Below are 22396 nucleotides of genomic sequence, written 5' to 3'. Positions count from 1 at the left end.
CAAGCATCGATCCTCTGCAGGTCTCCCTGTATTTTGTTAAAATATTGTAGTGTTGCAAATTCTCTGTAAACAATATCATCATTCGTGAAAAGCATCATGGAAATTCCAACATTGTCTACTATGTCATTTGTAAATACTGCAAAGAATAATAACCATATGTTACTTTCATGTCTGAACATTTCACTCCATTGATAATGACATTCTGTGTTCTGTTTGTTAAAAACTCTTCAATCCAATCACTCAGTTTGTCCTATATTTCATACACTCATATTTTGTTCATCATGTGGCAGTGCAGAACTGTGTTGAACATCTTCCATAAGTTAAGGAACACAGTATCTACCTGGGCACTTGTACCTACTGCTTTCTGTGTCTGAATAAAGTGCAATAACACAGCTCCCTTGTGATATAAAATCTGAAGAAAATTCAAGTGTAGCTATGATTTCATAAATCACATACGCAAATGGAGACAACACTGACTTAATTATTTTCATGTAAATGTGAGAGGCCAGAGTTCCAAGAAACTTGGTAAAAGAAATGCCCAGTTTTTTAACCCTGTTTTTCCCTGGTTGTGATGACAGGGCACACTACGTAACAACTAGAACTGTTACAGGTTTATCACATTTTCTGTAGAGAAATGGTATTGTTACTTCTGTGAAAATTATCATTTGTTCATTAATCAGGTGACTCAGTATTATCTTCTTCTTACTGAACCTGTGTTCCTCCATTGATACCTGAGCACACATTATTTTGACATGGATGCTCTGACATGTATATAGAGGTTTCACTTATATCTGTATTAGTTCTGTGTAACTTTTCCTGGACAGAACAGTATTTACAACCCAGTAGCTGTGTACTGGCTGACTGTGATATCAACATACATAAAAAGTTTAGACATAAACCTGTCACATTAGACTCTTCGTAATCTGATATGTGGTTCTGAACAGACAAGATGGGTCACTGACACAATTACTAAGATTTGAAGATGATCCTGAGTGATCAAAACATGTAATCTGATAAAAAATTGCAACTGAGGCTGAAGTATAAATGAGAATTATCTTGAACATTAGAAACTCTTTACTTGAAATTTATGGTTTGTTTTATGTACATTCTTATACAGAAACACAGGTGACAGAGCAGTAAATGTATGTTTATTTATAATACAAGCTATTTACAGTGTGTTAATAAATAATGAATCTGTTTTAATTTAATAGCACCATATGTAACATTTACATAATTTTTGAAAGTACCTTGGTGAATCAGTAGCATGAACAGAAATGACAATGACAGGAATGAGTAGTCATGCAGATGAAGAGGTACAATGTGTAGACTTGTTTCTCAACTCACAGGTGTCATCTTTGCTCGCATCTGTACTCTTGCTTTCTGTAAGTAAATTAAAGAAATTTTGAATCAAAGCCTGGGCTAGTTAGTAAATAAGCAAAATGAGTTGCATACATTAAACAGCTTCAGTTTATTTTAAAAAATACTAACAGAATTTTAAAATTACATTCATGTCAAAGATGATTCAACTTACCAATCCACCATCTGTTATTTTTGATTTCTCTATCTCTCGTTTTTTCTCACGTTTCTGCTTCACTTCTTGTAACCTTAAAAAATTATATTAAACAGATCAGAAATCATGTAAAAATGTTTCATTATTTGTATGAGTAATGAACAACAGCAAGTGAATGTATTCTCACAGAGAAACAGGATCTTACTGATTATTATGAACAGAGTTTCACACATTTATACAGTAAATGAGGAGAATGATAACTATTCTGCTTGTTTACACTATTTACAGGCAAGTGTACATTGTTTATATTCCTCTGGAGCTAATACACAGTGAATAAATTATACCATGAGTAATTTCATTGACCAGGTGAGTCAAGCTAAGTCTAACAATGGAAAGTCCAATTTGAAATATTAAGAACTATGAGAAAGAGAATGGCTATTCACCATAAAGATGACACACTGAGTTGCAGACGAGCACAACAAAATGACTGTTACACACCAAGCAGTAAAGCTGCCAGCAAAGAATCAGGAGTTTGGTGGAGGGTGTGGGGTGCAGTGGATTATTGAAGGTTGGGAAAGAAATCAAAGGCTGTAAAACTTTTACCATAATGCAATAGTGCTGGTCTACATTTATTCCATAACATGTTTTATAAAGCTCTTTGTTCCATCATTAGATAAAAACTGCAGTAATGTGTCAAGAGAACAAAACATATGGACAAAGTAACTCCAATAAGGAAACGGAAGCCACTTTCATTGCACTGTACCAAGAAACCCCAAAAGCCAAAGAATTACAGATTACAGATCCACAACTTCATTATAAATGAATTCTAAGATAATGACCCATATAATGACATCATTTCTTTCAGGTACAGAATACTGCAATTTATGGACTGTTGCAGTTTCTTTGCTATTGTGCCACAGACCTGAATATGCAGTTTCAAACAAATGAAAATGACTTACAGGTAGCAGATGGAGATATCATCAGGCAGGCACTTAATGAAACAGATGTATTCTGTCTAAACAGTGTGTCCAATCCCTGTGATTTCCAGTATTTTCAAGGACTTTTTAGGGAAATTTTTCTGTAAGACAGAGCTGCCAAATAACTCCAGGCACAGTGATAACACTCAGCAGAGAAACAAAAACTGGCAGCTTTGGTATTGCAAAGGATAACAACAATAATACATTTGGACTTGACACCCACTGGTATTTACTGATGATGATAAAAATGTTTATAGATCTCACTGGTGATGAGAAAAACTGGAAATGATTAATTAAAGAAATTTCAACCAGTCCCTAACACGGGTAACAGGTCAAGACCACAAGGCAGAGAAACTCAGTTTTCTTGTGAATGCTGATGAGCAAAAAGAAACAATACTAGAGGAAATATTCAGGGACTAGGCAGGAATTTTTATTTGTAACTTGTTTCTGAGTGCATGATTCATTATTTGATGCTAGTGGTAACACTGTGTGGCCTCTATTTACCAGTACATGTTAGATTCCAGGATTGCTTATCAGTTTCCTTTCCAAGAAGATTAATGTGAATATTGTAAATTACTGTGAGTATATTTTTCAGACATGGCACATCTGGAGCCAACTGTCCTACAGCCTGTGCTACAATTATTACAACAACTGTCTGGAACCGTGGAGCTCACTGTGCTATGCTTGGCTAGACTTGAAGAAAGCAAGGATGAAGGCCAAAAACAACCATTACAATTTAAAGTTGTAGTTGAAATCCTTACCAGCTTACAATTCAAAAGCTGAGGCCTGGAACAACTGTATTTGACACTGAGAGCATCACTTCCTCAAGCATAAGAGATTAGCTGATATAGAATAAAAACCATTTTTACTAGCATATGCAGGCCCCACTGTATTTCAAAAGGCTATGTTGCTGCTGCCAGACATAATTTTTTTTCAGTGTTCCAAGAAGTCATATGAAAGCCTTAAAAATGGATTACTAAGTTACAGAACCTGAGTAGGGAATGTAAATTTCATTGTGAGAATAATCAGTGTAAGAAATCTTATGCAGACACTAATTCATGATACATTTGTCATGCACTCCCATGACAATAAATTAAAGAAGGGCCTGCTTAGTCTAATAAACACATCTTTGTGAGACTGTCTGCATTGATTTGGGCACATGTGCAATTACATGTCTTGCTGAAGTATCATTGTGCGAAGAAACTGACATATACACTTCCACTCAGCAGCTGGCACAGCCAAGTGACTGGCATCGCCACATCAAAAAAAAAAAAAAAAAAAAAATGGAGCACTCACAGTCAGTAATCAAGTTTATAAATACTAAATTACAACATCATACATGCTGTGGCACCAACCAGAGAAGAGAAAATTGTTTCTGTCAGAACACATGTTGTAATTATTGTAAAAAGACTGGATGTATGACTGAGGTGTTTGAATTGAGGCACAACCAACAAAAATAGCACACACACAAGCTTATGAGACTCATTGATTTATTAAGTCAAATAATTTTCATAACAAATTTGTGCAAATTCCAAAACTTTCATGGATGGAACATTTCATAAATGCCATCTTTTCTGTCAATAATAAGTGCTCATCTATAGCTCTTTGAGAGGCAACCATTTTTCAAATTGATGCATGGCAGTGAATTTCAATCATTGACCTATAGGCATACTGAAAATTGGTATCAACAAAGTTAACAGACTTTCAAAATTCCCTATTCAGTTCAGGAAGGCCCAGTAACATACAATTTTCAACAGATGTTACTTTTAAACAATTTACAAAACAGGCAACATTTGTGGTTGTAAATTCAAATAAAGCAACTAATTTAATAGGACTGGGTCTGTATAATGCTTTAAGCTCCACCATTCACCTAGGAGCAAATGAAGTTCAAACTGACATTCTGAATGGAAAGTTAAATCAGCTGTTGCAAAAGTACCATGATATTTTTTCTGAAGCAAGAAGAAATATCAAAGGATATGAGGTGCACATTACACTGAAGCTGAATAAAGTGCCAAAATTTTGCAAAGCAGTCAACATTAATTTTGCCCTAAGAGATTAACTAAACAAGCAGAATGAGGTTATCAAAGCCATAACCATTAGCCAGTGGAAACACCATCATGGTTGCACAGAAACCAAACAGCTCACTATGCATCTACAGAGACTTTCAAGCAATAATTAATGACCAATCAATAATTAACTCATATCCCATTCCCTAGAATTGATGTCCAAGTTAGCTGGTTATGTGTACTTTGTCAAGGAAAATCTTGAAGAAGCACATCGGTAAATTCCCTTGGATGAAGGCGATAAATACTCTGTTTGGTCACTACTATTATAAATGGTTACACTTTGGTAAGCCAACACACTGAGTTTGTTCCACAGATATTTAGAACAATTTGTTTGGAAGGCTCTGACTGCTGTTAAATGCCTTAATGACATAAATGTCTCAAGCACAACTCAACAGGAACTCTTACAGAATTTGGTACTTGTTTACAGAATTCTACAAGCACCAAATTTGAAATGCAACAAAGACAAATGTATCTCCTTTCAGTACAAAGTGCAGTACTAAGGACAAATACTGTCTGCACAAGACATCAAGCTGATGCTGCAAATTGCTGATGAAACTAAAAACATTCCGGCTCCCAAGGATGTCAGGAAATTGCATTCCATTTTAGGACAAACAAATTATTATGAGAAGTTCATGGCTTATCCAGCTTCCATCAGTGAACCACTGTACAAGTTATTACATAAAGGCAAAAATGAACTGGAACAGTGCATGCTAAGTGCGTTTACCAAATTAGAATCTTGTTAGTTTGACACCAAATGCCTTACAATGTATGATTTGAGTAAAATGCTCACAGCTACTGTAGATACTTCAAACTGTGATGTAGGTGTCATTCTCCTGTGGTTTTGAGTAACCAATTGCATTCAATTCAAAGACTCTGACAGTGGCACAAAGAAATTAAGGTCACAACAAGGAGAGTCTCATATTTTGAGTTAACAGATTAGGTAATTACATTTACAGTCACCAATTTAGCCTCCTCACAGACCACAAACCTGTAATGTCTACTTTTGACCTGACCTGACCTGAACAGTACTGTTTGTACATGGACCACTGAACATTTGCAGTACTGGGTGCAACATCTGTTGAGTTCTGATTATGAAATTATATTCAGTCCACAATACAATATATTAATGGAGATTTGCCTTCATGTCTACCAAGAGGATAAGACAAAATGTTTGACTCACCAGCTGATGTTGGTTTTTTAACAGTGGACACAATGTGGAAAATTTCCAGTAAACTCACATTTAATTGATAAATTTGTGCCTATAGATCCTGTTTTGTTCAAGATCAAACAGTAGGCCCAGTGATAAGAAATTACTTAATCAGCCAGAGACTTCTGGAATATGAGGCATGCACTTACTGTATACAAAGGTGTCATTCTATTCCTGTGTTGTTTAAGTCTGAAATGGGACTACCTTCCCATCTCTATCTGAAATTCTTTCCTCATATCAACATCCTATTAAGAGGTCAGTTTAGCTCAAATTTTTTTAACTTTCTTGACTTTTACTGATATGTCTATACCCAATTCCAGTAATAAACTGGCCTTTAAAAAATTAATACAGACGTGTCTATTATCTCAGATTAAATTTCACATTAATATACTACTAAATTTATATGTGCAACTAAGGGGAATAAGCCATTTGTTAATAATCTAACTTTGAAATTTCATGATATGAACTATGCACTCATGTTACACCACATATTCTTTTATATATACCTCTCCTCTATTTCTGAAAAGCTACAATGTTTATTCATTATGGTCTTCTAAAATCATAACTCTACTTGAGAGCAAACCAAAATATTGTTACTACTATTTTATTCAATGTAATTGGGTTGTAATTGACTAAGTATAATTTATATTATTGCACTTCATATTCTTTGGAATTACAAGTGAAACTATGTGAACTTTTTCTAATTATACATGCAGAACTCTTAGGGCAATATGTGGCCCATTTTTTATGCATGTAACCAAAATTGCCTCATGACCTTTAATTGTTATTTAGTAAATCACAAATTCTGTCATGTATTTCATTGCTTTGTTTTTCATAAAAGGAAGTGCCATATGAGCCACAACATTCACCCATCTACATTATTGACTTTTGGAAGCCATTTGTGTGAGAGTCTTTTGGAGGATGTCAGACGGTCAAGGTACATTCCACCTACACACTTGGTAATCAGTCACAACCTATGACAAAAAAGTATTAGATTCTGTTTTTTATTTCAAAATTAGCACTAAAAGGATGCAAGGATTGAGGACTTTCTGAAGCAAAACCCTTAAGGATATCAGAGTTGAGTACCTCATCATATGGAGCAGCTAAGTCGTCATATCAACTTTCATTAACTGTGATTGAAGTTTTCTAGTTTCATTCGTCTTTGCACTTGTGAAAGGTGATGGCCCAAATTATTAAGCTGATCTGATGGTGTGATTGAGAAAGCACTATTACTGCTTTCCAACCATAGTCAGAACTTAAGATACCATATATTTTTCTCACTTAGCGTCAGTGGCAATTAAAGTGCTTCGCTGCTTTCACTATTAAGAGTGGCATTTTCATACTAAGCCACTAAAGATACTAAATGTCATTGGGGCAAACAACTGTTAAACCCTTTTTGTAACAAACAATTGATTAACACGAATCCACAGCTTCCTAAGTCACATTCTCAGTTTAAGGTCCATAAGGTAATCACCCAATTTGTCCGATAGTGAACAGAGTTAGTAGGAGAGTGTTAGCTAGGGACCTTCAAGAGTGTTAGATAAGGACCTTCACAGAAATTTTAAAAAATCATTCATTATCCAAAATAATTATTCAGTAGCAAATAGTCAGATTAGAAACTAGGAATGTAACCAAGAGACAAAATTAATATTCCAGAATGATATTTTCACTCTGCAGCGGAGTGTGCACTGATATGAAACTTCCAGGCAGATTAAAACTGTGTGCCGGACCGAGACTCGAACTCGGGACCTTTGCCTTTCATGGGCAAGTGCTCTACCACTGGACTGCAAAAGGCAAAGGTCCCAAGTTCGAGTCTCAGTCCGGCACACAGTTTTAATCTGTCAGGAAGTTTCAAAATTAATATTGTTTGCTATTACTAATTTGTACACTAATGTTCCAGTTAAAACAACTGTAGAAATTGTGGAGAAAAAACCTATGTACTTCCAAAAAGGTACAACAACAAATTACAAATCTTATACCTTTATTAAAAGTGGTAGTTAAATATAATTACTTTGAATTTAATTGCAAACTGTTTCGACAACCAGATGGGCTTGCAGACTTTTTATAAATTCACTGGAAGAAAAATTTTGCAGAAGTTATGCTGCTACAGAATTAGGCATTTATATATGATAGAACTAATGAAGAGGTTAACTAACTCTTTGAAATACTTAATACTCTTCATGAGAAAATTAGTTTCATTTGTGAGTTACAAGATTAAAGAGAGATCAAAATTTGGTCATAGTAGATGATAAAATGACTTTTAATAACGTCCACATGGCAACAAATAATGATCAGATTGTGCCTTTGTTTCAGCACAGCACATCCTCACTTCCATAAGACAGCTTTGTTTCATTCAGTTATTCATCATGATATAGACACAACACTATCACTAGTTAAACTAAAGAAAAAAATAATGTAATTAAAACTGTGGTCTTTAATAATGGTAATGAACCGTCATCAGTGGAAAAAAAATTTTTGAAGTGAAAAGCAATAGGAGAGTCACTATTATAAGTAATGTCCCGAATGAGCATATTGACAAAGGAAAAGGTATTTCAGCCCCAGCTTAATTAGGTAATCATCAATAGGATTCAGCATCTGTTTGTTAAAAAATGTGGCTGCGAGGTGCTTTTCTCCACAAATAATAGTTTACAAAAAAATTTAATCCATAATTTAAAAACATCAAATGGACCACTACAGAGGTCAGGAGTCTGCAAAATTAATTGCGATAGTTGCCCAGTGTTTTATATTAGACAAACCAGTACGCCTTTTTTCATGTAAGACGTAAGGTACACTAACTAGGGAAGAAAGGTACTAATGTTCGTAATGCTTATTCACAGAGTATTTATTTATATTTGGAAACAGTCCAAAAGGAACAGATGAAATGATGATTCTCATAGAGAGAAGAAATTATGGAAACCTGATGTCTTGGAAGGACTTCATATCGTCAGACATTTGGTTGGTAATGATGGCCTCATCTTAAATGGACAACTACAGTTACAAAACAAGAGCTTCTTTAAAATCCTTAAGCCACTGCACACAACCACACTGATGTCAAAAATTGAAGCAACAAACCTCTAATTCCCTCATTCTGTTGTTTCTTGGATGTGGTGACAGTTTAGAGGGACGGAACTATATCCTGAAGACCAGGGCAGTGCCTACCATTTGTGAAATCAGAAAGAGAGGAACATTATTTGGCCATAAGGGCACAACTGTACCACCTTAGTACTGCACGGCACTTAGCATCTGACCCTACAGCATCCACTGGACACATTGTGTCGAGGCAAATGGCAGAGTGGCCTTTATTGTTGAAAATCTGTTGTATGTGTACCTTTGATGTGTCTTCACAGAAGGGAATATCTGGAGTGGAGTTGTCGGCATACCACTTCGATGGTCGAACAGTGGGCCAATGTTCTTTTCACAGATGAGTCTCAGTCTGGTCTGGAGAGTGATTCTCGATGGATTCGCATCTAGATGGAATATGAAAGTTGATTTCAGGACCCAAACACTGTGGAAAGTGTCTGACATCGAAGACCCCCAATAGTGTGGGGAGGGATTATGTTAACTACACGAGTAACTATTCACGAAACTGTACGGGTGAATTGGTAAGATTTACCTGTGGTCAGGCATCACAATAAGATCTTGGGACCTTGTGCAGTTGTTTCGAGGTGCTGTGGGCCTAGACTCTGTATTGATGGATGATAATGCTCGACCTCATAGAGCATGGAGGCTATGACAGGGTGTATACATGGACAAGGAAAAAAAAACTCCCGGATTTTTCCCGGTTGAAAATACACTTTCTCCCGGGTGAAAATACACTTTATCCATGTTAAGTGACAGTATACTTTTCCTCGGCACTGTAAAACTTATCAGTCTTTTGAATGTTTATGGTTTTCTACACAGATGTAGAATCTGCCGGCACTTTAGAAAACGAAACCCAGGGGAAAAAAAACACGTTTTGGAAAGATCTTTGATGTACAGCAACATGCATGCTGCATTTTTTATGGAGGTATATATTCAAATTCCGCCAAACACTGCATGTTACTTTCCATAGCAATGAAATTGAGATTGCGATACGCTTTTGTAAGCCAGTCATAGCTCATGCCACGTGATCTCGTCACCTCATGAAAGCATAGGACATGTGATGCAGTCGACCAATAGCAAGATCACTCTTAAAAAAATGCGAACACACAAAAAAGAGAAGTTAATGGTTTAAATTAATATACATAGTGTTGCTACAAGAAAAACAAAGCTTTCACAAATAATATTGGTTTCGAAGATTAATAAGCTGCAAGAGAAGCTAAGCTTCCACATATAAAATGCTGATCTTTTTATGAGTGTTAGACTTACAGATATATCACACAAATGTGCCAGTAAAATTTTTAATAACGATGTATATGTCTGATCTAGGCTCGAAATCCTTGAAGATGGTCATCCTCAAAGAGTTGATTTTTAAATGAGAGTCAAACGCTCTGTGATTTAAGAAACTCATTGTACATTCTTGCACATAGTTCATCTTGCGCAAAAGGAAATTTACTTTCAAAGTAACACTTTTCAAACCACCATTCGCAATATTTTCCCGTGACCTGTTAGAAATTGGTTCGTTTCAGCAGTCGCCAGAGAGCGCCAGATAAAAGGCGTCATCGCGCTTGCGCACCTACGATGACGCAGGAAACCCGCATGTTCGTACATGTAAAACATTAAAAAATATTGCATTGTGTCATAAAACTCGTGAACCATACTAAAATGCATAATTCGGCTTAAGGTGCACAATCGTATGTCTAGATTAGGATGTAAATTTTCTTGAGTACCAGTACCGTATTATCTCATGTTTGGTTCTTTATTATGGCACAATGCCATACAAGCTAAAAGATGGAAACATGCACTTCAGATGCAGCGAACAGTTGAAACTAGCCAACAGTGTGAAATTAAACACTTCGTTTCAAATAAATTGACTGCCTCAACGCAAAAGATTAATAAAAGCCAAATCTCTTTAGCAAAGCAACAAAAATAACTTCATTCTTCTGCAAGGCGATTAATGGTTGACTGTCGGAAAGGTGGAAATAAAACCTGAAACTAACAACATATTTTAGCCCTCCGTAATTATGGAAATGTATTTTAATTCATTTGGTAGCTCCCGGCCACAGAAATCCATTTTGTTTTCATTTAATGCGAGAGCAATAAACATAGAGCAAACAGCAAAATCACTAAATGTAAACACGGGTCACGTGGAGACTACCCACCTCCCCACAACAACTCAGACTGCTCTGTGCATCAGCCCCAGATCTACCATATTTCCGAACCAGAGCAATTTAGATAGTGGCGCCCAGCCACTCATCTGTAGCCAGAAGCGGGAGAAGGTACTACTCATACGCGACTCAACTGCGAATGCACAAGAGCCTGCCCGCAACTGCACAAATGAATCTAATGTAAACAGCTGTCACGTCACGCTCATCCAAGGCAATTTGTTGTTAATAAGCACTGCATATTCTTCCTAAAACCCTTGACACACTTTGGTTGGCAGACGCTTGTAAGAGCACTGTGATTTGTTGTTGTACATGGCGCATTTCCTTTGCGACTTAACTTTTATTTTCGTTTCTTTTTTCTCTCGTTCATGTTTTGTTGCTGCAGTATTATTCTGCAGAAGCGGGATACAGTAATATCCTTCGTGAGAGTATTGGTTCTTACCAGTCAAAATCACAAAAATTTAACTGTTAACTAAAACAATGAAAAATTCCCGGAATTCTAAAAAATTCGAGTTTTTCCCGGTTTTCTCCCGGACGAAAAAATTTCCGGGTTTTTCGCGGATGTCCCGGGTCGTATACACCCTGTTTGACTTTTTCCTTCTTTTTGTTTGAAATGGAAGATGATGTTGCATGCATGGAGTGGGCTGCTCACTCTCCTGATCTGAATCCCACAGAGCATATCTGTGATGCACTAGGGAAATGGGTTGCACCATGACAGCATCCACCAACCACTCTCCAAGACTTTTGAGAAGCTCTGCAGGAATAATCGGTGTTATTGCCTCAATGTGAGATTGATGACATCATTCGCAGCATTTTCCATTCTTGTGAGGCCTGTATTGGTGCTTACTGAGCACATTAATCTGTTGTCAGAGTGTGTGCACAAATCTGTGATGTTGGACAAAAAAGAAGAACATTTTTACATTTTTGTCTACCACTATGCATGTTGCAATTCATTTCATTCTGTATTCTTTACATTGTTTCGACTTTACTTTCACCCGTTTACACTGCTTTGTGGCAATATAAAAGCAACTTTGCAAAATTTCTATTTGTTGCTTTAATTTTGGACACCAGTGTATATGGTGCTTTTTGTTGAAGTTCAGCTTGTGGCTGCACGAGTGGCTTTAAAATTGACATTAATGTTGGATGCAATCTTTGATGGAGTTTCTCAGCTGGAGATAGTGCATCAAGTGGGCTGGTTCTTTACTGAGAGAGAATGATCAGTGAAGTAGTTTCTTTACTGTACTGGTTAATAAGCTTCATCATGTGCAAGTTCAGATGAATGTTTCAGCGAGTCCATTGGACCCAGGATGAAACTGAGCCACTCTGAAGTTTGAAAAGGAGTCAGTTTCACAAATTAGTTTGAATTCCTGAGAAGAAAACTGAGTACAATTGTCAATGAGAATAGATTCTGGCATTCCTTCAATAGAAAAGACTTGTGACAAAGCCTGAATAGTCTTAGTAGAAGATATATGTGATCAGTGTTCTGATGCTTGTGGCCACAGAAAATTTTTTTGATACAGAGTTGACTGGTATTTTTGACATAAGTCGCATTTAGACAGCATCATTTCAATGTATTCATCATGTATCTCAATATATAAACACAGGTACCACGTGTAGTCACAGAGCAGCTCAGTAATGTCTTCTACCAAGTGAAATGTTCATATGGAGTCACAACATGTCATAAAAAATCAGCCTGTGCCACACTACACTCACATGAAGATAGGCAGAACTCCTAGACTATTTTCTATTACAGAATCTGGAGACCAGTACACATCTAGCCATCTAAGGGACCTTCTGATGCAATGGGCAGCCAACCCCGCCAGCATCTCAGCTGTGGGGAACAGATGAATCCATCAGTGACAAACCAGTGGAAATGTCAAAGAAGTTACTGTTGCCATGGCTGAGAATGCTGAACACAATGTGCAGTCTTCAAGCCATCTATGAACTGTGTCATGACAGCTGAACATTCCATGATCATCCACTCCAAAAGTGCTGCAAAAAACTGTGAAACAGAATCTCTAGCGCAATTACAGGCTGTCATGGATGCAGATGGGGATCACATTGAGCAATGATTGTAACCTAGAATATAAACATAGTACACAGTTAATGAATGTTACCCTCTCATGTGGAAATTAAAAGTGCATTGCTTTCAATGGTTTACTTGTTATTTCCCTTCTGCATGTCCTCCCACTTCAGACCAGCCTCTTGACATTGAAATGGCAAATGTTTAACTGCACCATGGTTTTGAATGGGTTTCCCATGGTGTCATTGGTGAATGGCAGGGGGAGCAACATACATTCATCCACCAAATATGAATGCCATGAAGCAAGGAAGCAAGACACTGATGAAGCAAACTGGTTCTATCATCAGTTACTCCCACTCCAGGGGAGAAAGATTGTGTACATGGCTCAAGAGATATACAACGATGTAAGAGAGGCCACCACTACATAGGCACAACAACATGCATGGCACTTCTCATTCCCATGCAGCAGTCTCCAGATTGCACTCATTATTCGGGACTGCTTTCTGCTTCCACTGCCACATCTGTCAGCAAGTTGTATTATTCTGTCAATGGTGTTATCAGCTGCCAAAGAGAGCACTGTCAGCACAGACTGTTTTGCTTCTGCCTAGTACTGGCAGAGAGGAAATCATCCTGCAGACAGGTAGAAAGGACTATTCATCACAGACACTCTCCCAGCTCCAATCTAGCAATCAGACAATACAGTTAGTGCATGCAGCCAGCACAGTTCGGTTTCTACAATTATGCTGCAGGGCACAGTTCCCCGGGTTCTGTTCAGAAGAATAAGTTCCAACTTATTGGTCATTATTTATGGAGAACTATGGCAATCGGAAATGAGTGTCTGCATAATTATCTTCAGTCTTGTGACAGTATCATAGACTGCCAATAGACAATCAGTTTATTTATATTCCATTGTATTAGGTACAGGACATCAAGTGCCACACATCAAAATGCAACCAAAGTGCAGCAATGTTTTGTAGCCTACTCTTAGTAAAGGGTGGTGATTATTTCTTATTGTGTTGTCATACTTCTGTTCTAATGCTACACTGTCAAGCAAATGTATAATTTGATAATGTGCGTGTGAAAATAGCTACCAATTTTATTAACCAATATTAGGAATTCAGTTTTCTGCTACCATGGGTGTTTGGACTGAATTAATAGTAACATTCACTTAAAACATCCCAAAAATGGCCACAGCACTCAAATGATATCGATAAAGCATCCCCATAAATAAGATTTAACTAAGAAAGGAAATATACGAAAAGAATTATAAATGATGATTCAGTTGCGCTATTAAAAGAGCATTAACAGAATGTACAGTGGAAAGAAATTTATCAAAAGTGTGGAACAGATGACAAATTCAATTCTTCCCTAAAAATATTCTTACAAAATTATGAATCCTTTTTCCTTTTACAATTGGTCAGGAACAATCACAATGAAAGCCAAGAGAAAGAATGACTAAAATCTCAGGTCAAAGTAATCCTGAGCCAGGAAAATATTAAGTACAGAATAATCTGTAATTTAAAAAACATTATAAGCAGTAATGCACAATTCTTTATCGTGTCACCAAAAAACCTGAAACTGTTTACTATGCAAAAAGAAATCAAAATCTCAAGAACAAAGTAAAAACAAGTCAATGCATTATTAGGCACGAAATGAATTAACTTGGAAATGCAAATAATGTTATACTCCTACCCGACAGCAACAGTGATATATTTAAATTTAGTACAATAATTGGCTACTGTTAGTAAGAATTCATTGATATGTGTCTTACTAGAATTCCCCAGAACTTTCTCTTCCAGTAAATGATTTCTATCAATTTGAGTATGGTTGCATTCCACTCTGTACAAATCTACCACCACCTCTTTGGAAAACAAATCAAAGAAGTTCATCCTCAGTATGTGCCCTTGTCAGGAATGTTTTGTATACCATTCTTGTTATTCACCACAACTTGTGTGTAAAGACACCATTAATAAAGTGCATATCATTCAAAAGTGTGTCTCTAGTACTTCCTTCTACGACATAGTATTGGAGTACCCACAATGTTGATCCTACTATTGTGCATTTCTGCATCACATTGACTTTCCTCAGTTATTAACACTGTTTGTTGTGAACAATGTTTCCCACAACCAGTGCTTCCTCCTCTTATCACACGTAGACATCACGTGACAACCCCTATATTCGACTGCAGTACAGTGTGTCACCGCAAGCACAGTGAACACCACTTTGCATTGTGTCTCCACCTCCCCTAGTTGGGTTCTGCTGCTGCCACCCTCCCCCCACCCCCATCCCTCATCGAAGGCAGTCATCTTGGACACTTCAGGTTATACTGCAATAAGTGCCCAGCTTACGCAAATGGTGATCAAATGGGATCCAAATGTCTTGTCCCCACATCAGACTCTGCAGCACACAAGCATCTATCCACCCCAACTCGTGTCCTTTTTTTTCAGTCTTTGGGCTGTGCTGCCCCATCCACTCTGTTTGAGCATTGCAGACTCTTTCAGATATAATGGCCACAGACATTCATATCATGCTGGTTGTGTCTTCCATATCACGTGCATTCACACCCACACATCCGTGCCTACCACATCTGCCATGATTTGGTATGTCCTGAAAATCTCAACATCATCCTCTCCAATACTTACACACGCCATTGCTGATGTGCACATTTCTATTATCACAGATGCTAGCATCTCTTCTGTCAGTATCATGCTTTGGCAACAAATAGGCAACATCTTGCAACCTTTTTGCTTCTTCCCCAAGAAATTGTCCTCCTCCCAGTGCAAATGGTCTGCTTTTGACAAGCAGTTGTATGGAATTTATTAGACAACAAAATACTTCCAAGAAAACAATGAAGGTTGCAAGATTACCATTTTTATGGATCACTGCCCCTTAGCAGATGTATTATGTAACCTCAGTGCCAGTCTTCCCCTTTATCATTTTTGATCTATGGATTTAATTTATTAGTACACAACAAATGTCCATTACCCTTAACTTGGAAGGTGACTTCTGTAACATATACAATGAGGTGGGATCTCTGGGCCTTTCTATGTTTAAACCAAGATTTAAGGCAAAAATAATTTGAAAATTTTTAATTTATGCTATATAACATTTATTTTTACAAATATTTAAGTGTTGTTTAAATGCTTTTAGTTTATTTCATTGCATTAAACAAAGCCTGCAGCATTTTACTATTTTCCACACAAAAGCACATAATTGTGTGTGGTTCTTTTAAATAGTACACATAAATAGTACATTTATAGAACTAAATTCCAGGGTTAAAATTTGCACATAAAAATTCCACCCAATAGGAACAAAAAGAAAGTCTGTCAGATTGATATTCATTGCTGGGAACTACATTTTTATCGCCACTCAGAACGCATTTGATTTTAACAGACATTAAGTATTCATTGAAGAAACAGATAGATCCCCACCACAACTTTCCTCAAGTTCTTCCTTTAAATGATACTCTTGTTCGACAGCAGAACTATGATCACTAGCTAATGTAAAATTGTCATCTTTTTTTGTTTATTTCTTGATATATATCACTGACACCTTCCTCCATAGACCCACTAACAATTTTATCAAACTTGGAAAAGTAAAAATGATACATTTATGCCAACACATTTTGAACTATACGGTACTGTACTGAAGAAAACAGGAACGTAGTTCACGAGGCATGGTCTAGGAGACTCCAGCACCTATCAATAACATGTGTCAACAACAAACACAGAAGGCGATAATGCAACTGACAACAAAACATCATAGACTTTTCAATTTAAGGAGGGTAGGGAGTGTATAGAATCATTCCACCACAACTGGCCTTGGAGAGAGAGTCCAAAAATTTTCACACGGTCTGAGAGCCCGCACTTCGCGAGCTAAAGAGCTATATCGAAGGTACTGACAATATCGTCGCAGACTACATTTCAAGAATGAACTTCATTACTTCACCCCTTGACCTGGAGGAGCTGGCTGATTTGCAGCAACAACATCCCAATGCACAGAACTAGTTACAAGACTTTTCTATGTTCCTTATAGTGGAACCCTAACTCCTATCTGGATCAGCTGCTCCAGTTGTGTGTGATACTTCCACTGGCCCACTGTGTCTCATAGTTCCTTCTGTCCTGCAGTACCATTCATGACCTGGTCCACCTGGGCATCAAAGCCACCACATGCCTGCTTACTGAGCATTTTGTGATCAAAATTTATTGTCATGCCTGGGCATGTGCATGCATGCCCTGCCAATGTAGCAACATTAGTCAAGATGCACTACCTCCTCTGACATTCTGACAACCCAGAAAGACATTTTTGCCACATACATCTCACGTTGATGGGTCCTCCCCCTCCTTTGTAAGGTGACTGAATCAGTAGCCTGCCTTACATTCACACCTGGCTAGCCCGCTTTGGCTGCCTATCTTCTGTCACTGCAGATCATGGTCAGCAAGTCAAATTTCTCCGTTTCAATAAGTTCTATAATCTATGTGGCATTGGCAATTTCTGCACCACTGCCTACTATCCACAGAATGATAGATTTGTGGAGCACTGGCATTGCACTCTGAAAGTGGTGCTCATGTATCACACCAGTAGCTGCACAGAAGCATTGCCATGGGTCCTCTCAGGCATACACACTGCTTTCAAATAGGATCTTAAATCAACTTTAGTTGAGGTACTGTACAGCAAACCTTTGGTCCTTCAGGCAGAATATGTTGAGGGCTCTGATCCTCCTCCCTCCCTCCCTCCCCCCCCCCCCCCCTCCCCTGCCCTACACACATTAGTTGAGAAAGTCTCATCACACATTCGAATGCCCCCTACCCATATCCACACAACCCTGTGCATCTTCATTCACAATGTCCTCACCAGCTGTGACTATGTCATGGTCTGTGGCGAGCCAGTTTCTGGGCTTTGCAGCCCCCTTATTTGGACCCTCACAAGGTACTATCATGCTCTAACACACAAGTTACAAGCTTTGTTATTCTACTCAATGGTAAGCCACAAACTGTATCCTTGCACATGTTAAAACTGAACAACTGAATACAGCATGACGAATGACCCACCACCCAGTGAACCTGCTCCCATCAAGTGCGGCAACTCATTATTAGATCAAAGTGCACTGATTCTTGCATCCCCTTCCAAACCTCCCTCCCTTCCAGTGGTAAAGTGAGTCCCCCAGCATTGTACTCTGAACAAGTGATACTCATGTGCTCACTCTGATGTCTCATCTCTCACCAGCACCACCAAGTGTGACAACTGATTTCCGTCGATGTCTCACCACTCATCCCCAAACATCTTTCAATCTGAATCCATGATGATACCCTGTTCCTTCTCCATACTTCTCCCTGCTCCTTCATTCCTCTTCTGAAATAATACCCTTTACCTCCTTCCACAGACAAGGCCAACATTACTGCCTTCATTGACTCCACCAGGCAGCTTACCATTACCAACCATCTTCTGTCCACTCCCTCAACCTACTCCCCATCCCCCTCCCCTCACACTCTTTTGTCCTGGCATATCATCCTCTCCACCTCCCTTTTTGGCACCTAGATTACTCCCTGATGTCCTTCTCTCTTCCCCTTCTCAACTTCCCCTAATGGCAGCTACGACATGGCTGGTTACACTGTCTCTGAGCACATTGGGAGTTCCTCCACCCTCGGTACAAGTTGACCACCACCTGTGGGAGGTGGAACTTCTTTGATTTTTCTTCCAGTGTAGGTTCTTGTCAGCTATGTTTCATATGTTGCTCTTGTTATTCACTGCAAGCTTTGTGTACCTACATTGTTAACAAAGACTATTTAATTAAAAAGTGTATCTCTAGTATTTCCTACTGCACTGTAGTATTGGAGTCACATAATGAATTAATTTGTCCACAATAAGGTATCATCTGTTGCTCATGGTTTGCTGTCAATTATTGTAACTATGCGAAGTGTTTTGCTTAGCTGGACATGAACAGTCTTGATAGCCCATTTAAAACTTTTGCAACTGTTTAATATTTTCTTTAATTCACTTTTTTTACAATTAATGGTCACACGCCGCTCAGCCACACGCCGCTCAGCCACACGCCGCTCAGCCACACGCCGCTCAGCCACACGCCGCTCAGCCACACGCCGCTCAGCCACACGCCGCTCAGCCACACGCCGCTCAGCCACACGCCGCTCAGCCACACGCCGCTCAGCCACACGCCGCTCAGCCACACGCCGCTCAGCCACACGCCGCTCAGCCACACGCCGCTCAGCCACAAGCTTTGGTATATGTAGTGGTACATGGTACCATCCACCATCGACTGTACGGTGGCTTGTGAAGTATATATGTAGATGCAGATGTAGAAAATTTGCTGTTGCATTTATCACTTCAAACCTACATATAAATCGAAGTATTTCAAGTGAACATCAGTAATTTTAGAAGAACAGCAACTTGTAGGAAAAATAATGTTCATCACACACAACTGCAGTTTCTGGCAACTGAAGCCACACTGCGAACAGCAGAGCCAGTGCATGATGGGAGTAGTGACTGGGTGAAGGTAAGGAGGAGGCTGGGAAGAGGAGGGGGATGGATAGTGGGATAGTAGGGTAGGGGTGGGGTACAGTTAAGTGCTGCTGGGGAGCACACTGTGGTGAGGTGGAGAGAGGGTAGGGCAACCATGTGCAGTCAGTAGGTTAGATGGGGGGCTCGGAAGAGTTGGGGTGGGGTTGTGGAAAAGGAGAGAAGGAAAAAGACTGGAATGAGGGCTTTGTAGTGCTGGAATGGGAACAGGGAAGGTACTGGATGGGTGAGGGCAATGAAGGTTGAAGCCAAGAAGGTTATGGGAGTGTAGCATATATTGCAGGGGCAGTCGCCATCTGCGCAAATCAGAAAAGCTGGTGTTGATTGGAAGGATCCATGTGGCACAAGGTGTGAATAAGTCATTGAAATGAAGGATATTGTGCTGGGCAGCATGCTTAGCAACAGGGTGGCCCACTTGTTTCTTGGCCACAGTTTGTCAGTGGCCATTCATATGGACAGAGAGCTTTTTGGTGGTCATGCCCACACAGAATACAGCATAGTGGTTGCAGCTTAGCTTGTAGATCACATGACTAGTTTCACAGATACCCCTACTTTTGATGGAATAGGTGATTGTGACTTGACTGGATTAGGTGGTGGTGGGAGTAATTGTGCATTTAGGTCTATTGCAGGAGTTCAGAGGTGGGATTCTGTAGGGATTGGCAAGTATATTGTGCAGGTTTGGTGAATGGTGGAATACCACTGTGGCAGGGGTGGGCATGACGAGAGGTAGTTGAAACCCTGGCTGAGAATGTAATTCAGTTGCTCCAGTCCTGAGTGGTACTGAGTAACGAGCAGAATGCTACTCTGTCACTGTATGGTGAGACTTTTGGAGGTAGTGGGAGACTGGAGAGGTAAGGCACATGAGATTTGTTTTTGTTCAATGTTGGGAGGATAACAAGGGTCTTTGAAGGTTTCAGTGAGGCCCTCAGTATATTTCGAGAGGGACCGCTTGGCACTGCAGATGCGATGACCATGAGTGGTTAGGCTGTTTGGGAGGGACTTCTTGGTATGGAACAGGTGGCAGCTGTCAAAGTAGAGGTATTGCTGATGGTTAGTAGGTCTGATAGGGACAGAGGTACTGAAGTACCTATCTTTGAGATGGATATCAACATCTAGGACAGTGGCTTGTTGGGTTGAGTAGGACCAGGTGAAGCAAATGGGGGAGAAGCTGTTGAGGTTCTGGAGGAATGGGGATAGGGTGTCATCGCCCTTGATCCAGATCACAAAAATGTCTCCAGTGAATCTGAACCAGGTGAGGGGTTTAGGATTCTGGGCATTTGTCAAGGATTTGTCTAGATCGTACCCTGGATTTGTTTCTAGGTAATGTCTTCAAAAGAGAAGTAATTGCGGTTGAGGATACAATTGTTCATGGCAACTATGAAGAAGGTTGTTGAACATGTAGAATGCCACCTCAAAAAACTATCCACTCTCCTCACTTCCAACTCCCACCTTGGAGTACCACTGTTCACCAACTCTACAACAACCTTCAAACCTCTACCATGTCCCCTCATAGTTGACAAACCCTGCCTTGCAGAGCTACTACATTTACCCCACCCACCAAACCTCACTCTCACCACCACACAGGATCCAGAACGTAAACTGGCCCAAAAAAACAGTCATGAACGTTTCCTCCAGAAGCCTTAGCCCTAAAGAAATATCAGTCCTTTTCAAAGGCCTCACCTTTTGCCCCACTCAAAATTCAGTCATGCAGGTCATGTTAAAGACCTCCTCTCCTACTCCTGGTCCCTACAGTGGGAACACTTTTTCACCACCAACCCCAACAGACTCAACCAAAGAGCTATGTTGAACCCTGCCTAACTCTGTTCACTCCTCCAACCAACTGTGATCCAACCCCCACTGCCCCCAAATTACCCCCTGTTAACTTTCCAGAATTTCTCAACCTCGAACCTTGCCTCACCATCATTCCCCAATGTGCAAACTAACCTTACATCTCCAGAAATAGCTGCAGTCCACCATCTAAAAATTGATCCCAATCTTATAACCCTACCTGTGGACAAAAGCCCCATCACCATTGTTTTGAACCACTAGCTGTCAGATACATCCACCTGCAAACCCTGCTATAATGACCCCATTCCAGAAATCCAGCAGGATCTCCAATCACTACTCAAATCCTGAGGCCCTTCCCAGAACCTCTTCCCAGAGTCAATCTCTCTGCTTACCCCTACTACTCCCCACACTCCTACCTCCTACATGGTTCCTAAAGGCCATAAACCCATCCTAAAGGCCATAAACCCAGCCACCAAGGATGCCCCAATGTTGCCGGTTACTGTGCCCCCACTCCAAGAATTTCTGCTCTCGTAGACCAACATCTTCAACCAATTATGCCGAACCTACCCTCCTATACAAAATATACCAAATATGTCCTCCACCAACTCTCCACAGTTCCTGTCCCTTTACCATACTGTGCCTTGCTCATCACTGTTGATGCCATCTCCCTTTACACAGCATCCCTGATGTCCACAGCCTTACCACTATTTAACACTACCTTTCCCAATGCCTGACAGAATCCAAACCAACAATCTTGTACCCAGTTGCCATGACCAACTATATCCTCACCCACAATTATTTCTCCTTTGAAGGCATTACATACAAAGAAATCCAGGGTACAGCTATGGGCACCTGCATGGCACCATCCTATTCCAGCCCATTCTTGAGTTATCTACAGGAATCCTTTCTAAACACCCAGAATCCTAAACCCTTCACCTGGTTCAGATTCACTGATGACATCTTTGCGATCTGGATCAAGGGTGAGGACACCGTATCCACATTCCTCCAGAACCTCAACAGCTTCTCCCCATTTGCTTCACCCGTTCCT

The 22396-nt window shown here is 39.5% G+C and overlaps 1 protein-coding gene across 1 annotated transcript in view; it reads right to left on the bottom strand.

The window, feature by feature from the left end:
• Positions 1 to 1335: 1335 nt before the first annotated feature.
• Positions 1336 to 22396, bottom strand: part of LOC124803359 (formin-2-like) — a 237603-nt gene continuing 216542 nt past the window's right edge. The window contains exons 17-18 of the mRNA XM_047264544.1: positions 1532 to 1604; positions 1336 to 1380 (exon numbers count right to left, since the gene is read on the bottom strand). Of these exons, the coding sequence (XP_047120500.1) occupies positions 1336 to 1380; positions 1532 to 1604 (118 nt within the window). The remainder of the gene's footprint in view (positions 1381 to 1531; positions 1605 to 22396) is intronic.

This window comes from Schistocerca piceifrons, chromosome 6 (genome assembly GCF_021461385.2).
Source record: "Schistocerca piceifrons isolate TAMUIC-IGC-003096 chromosome 6, iqSchPice1.1, whole genome shotgun sequence".
In the NCBI taxonomy this organism is placed as follows: domain Eukaryota; kingdom Metazoa; phylum Arthropoda; class Insecta; order Orthoptera; family Acrididae; genus Schistocerca; species Schistocerca piceifrons.
The sequence above is the reverse complement of the archived record's forward strand: the minus strand, read 5'-3'. Positions and strand labels throughout refer to the sequence as shown.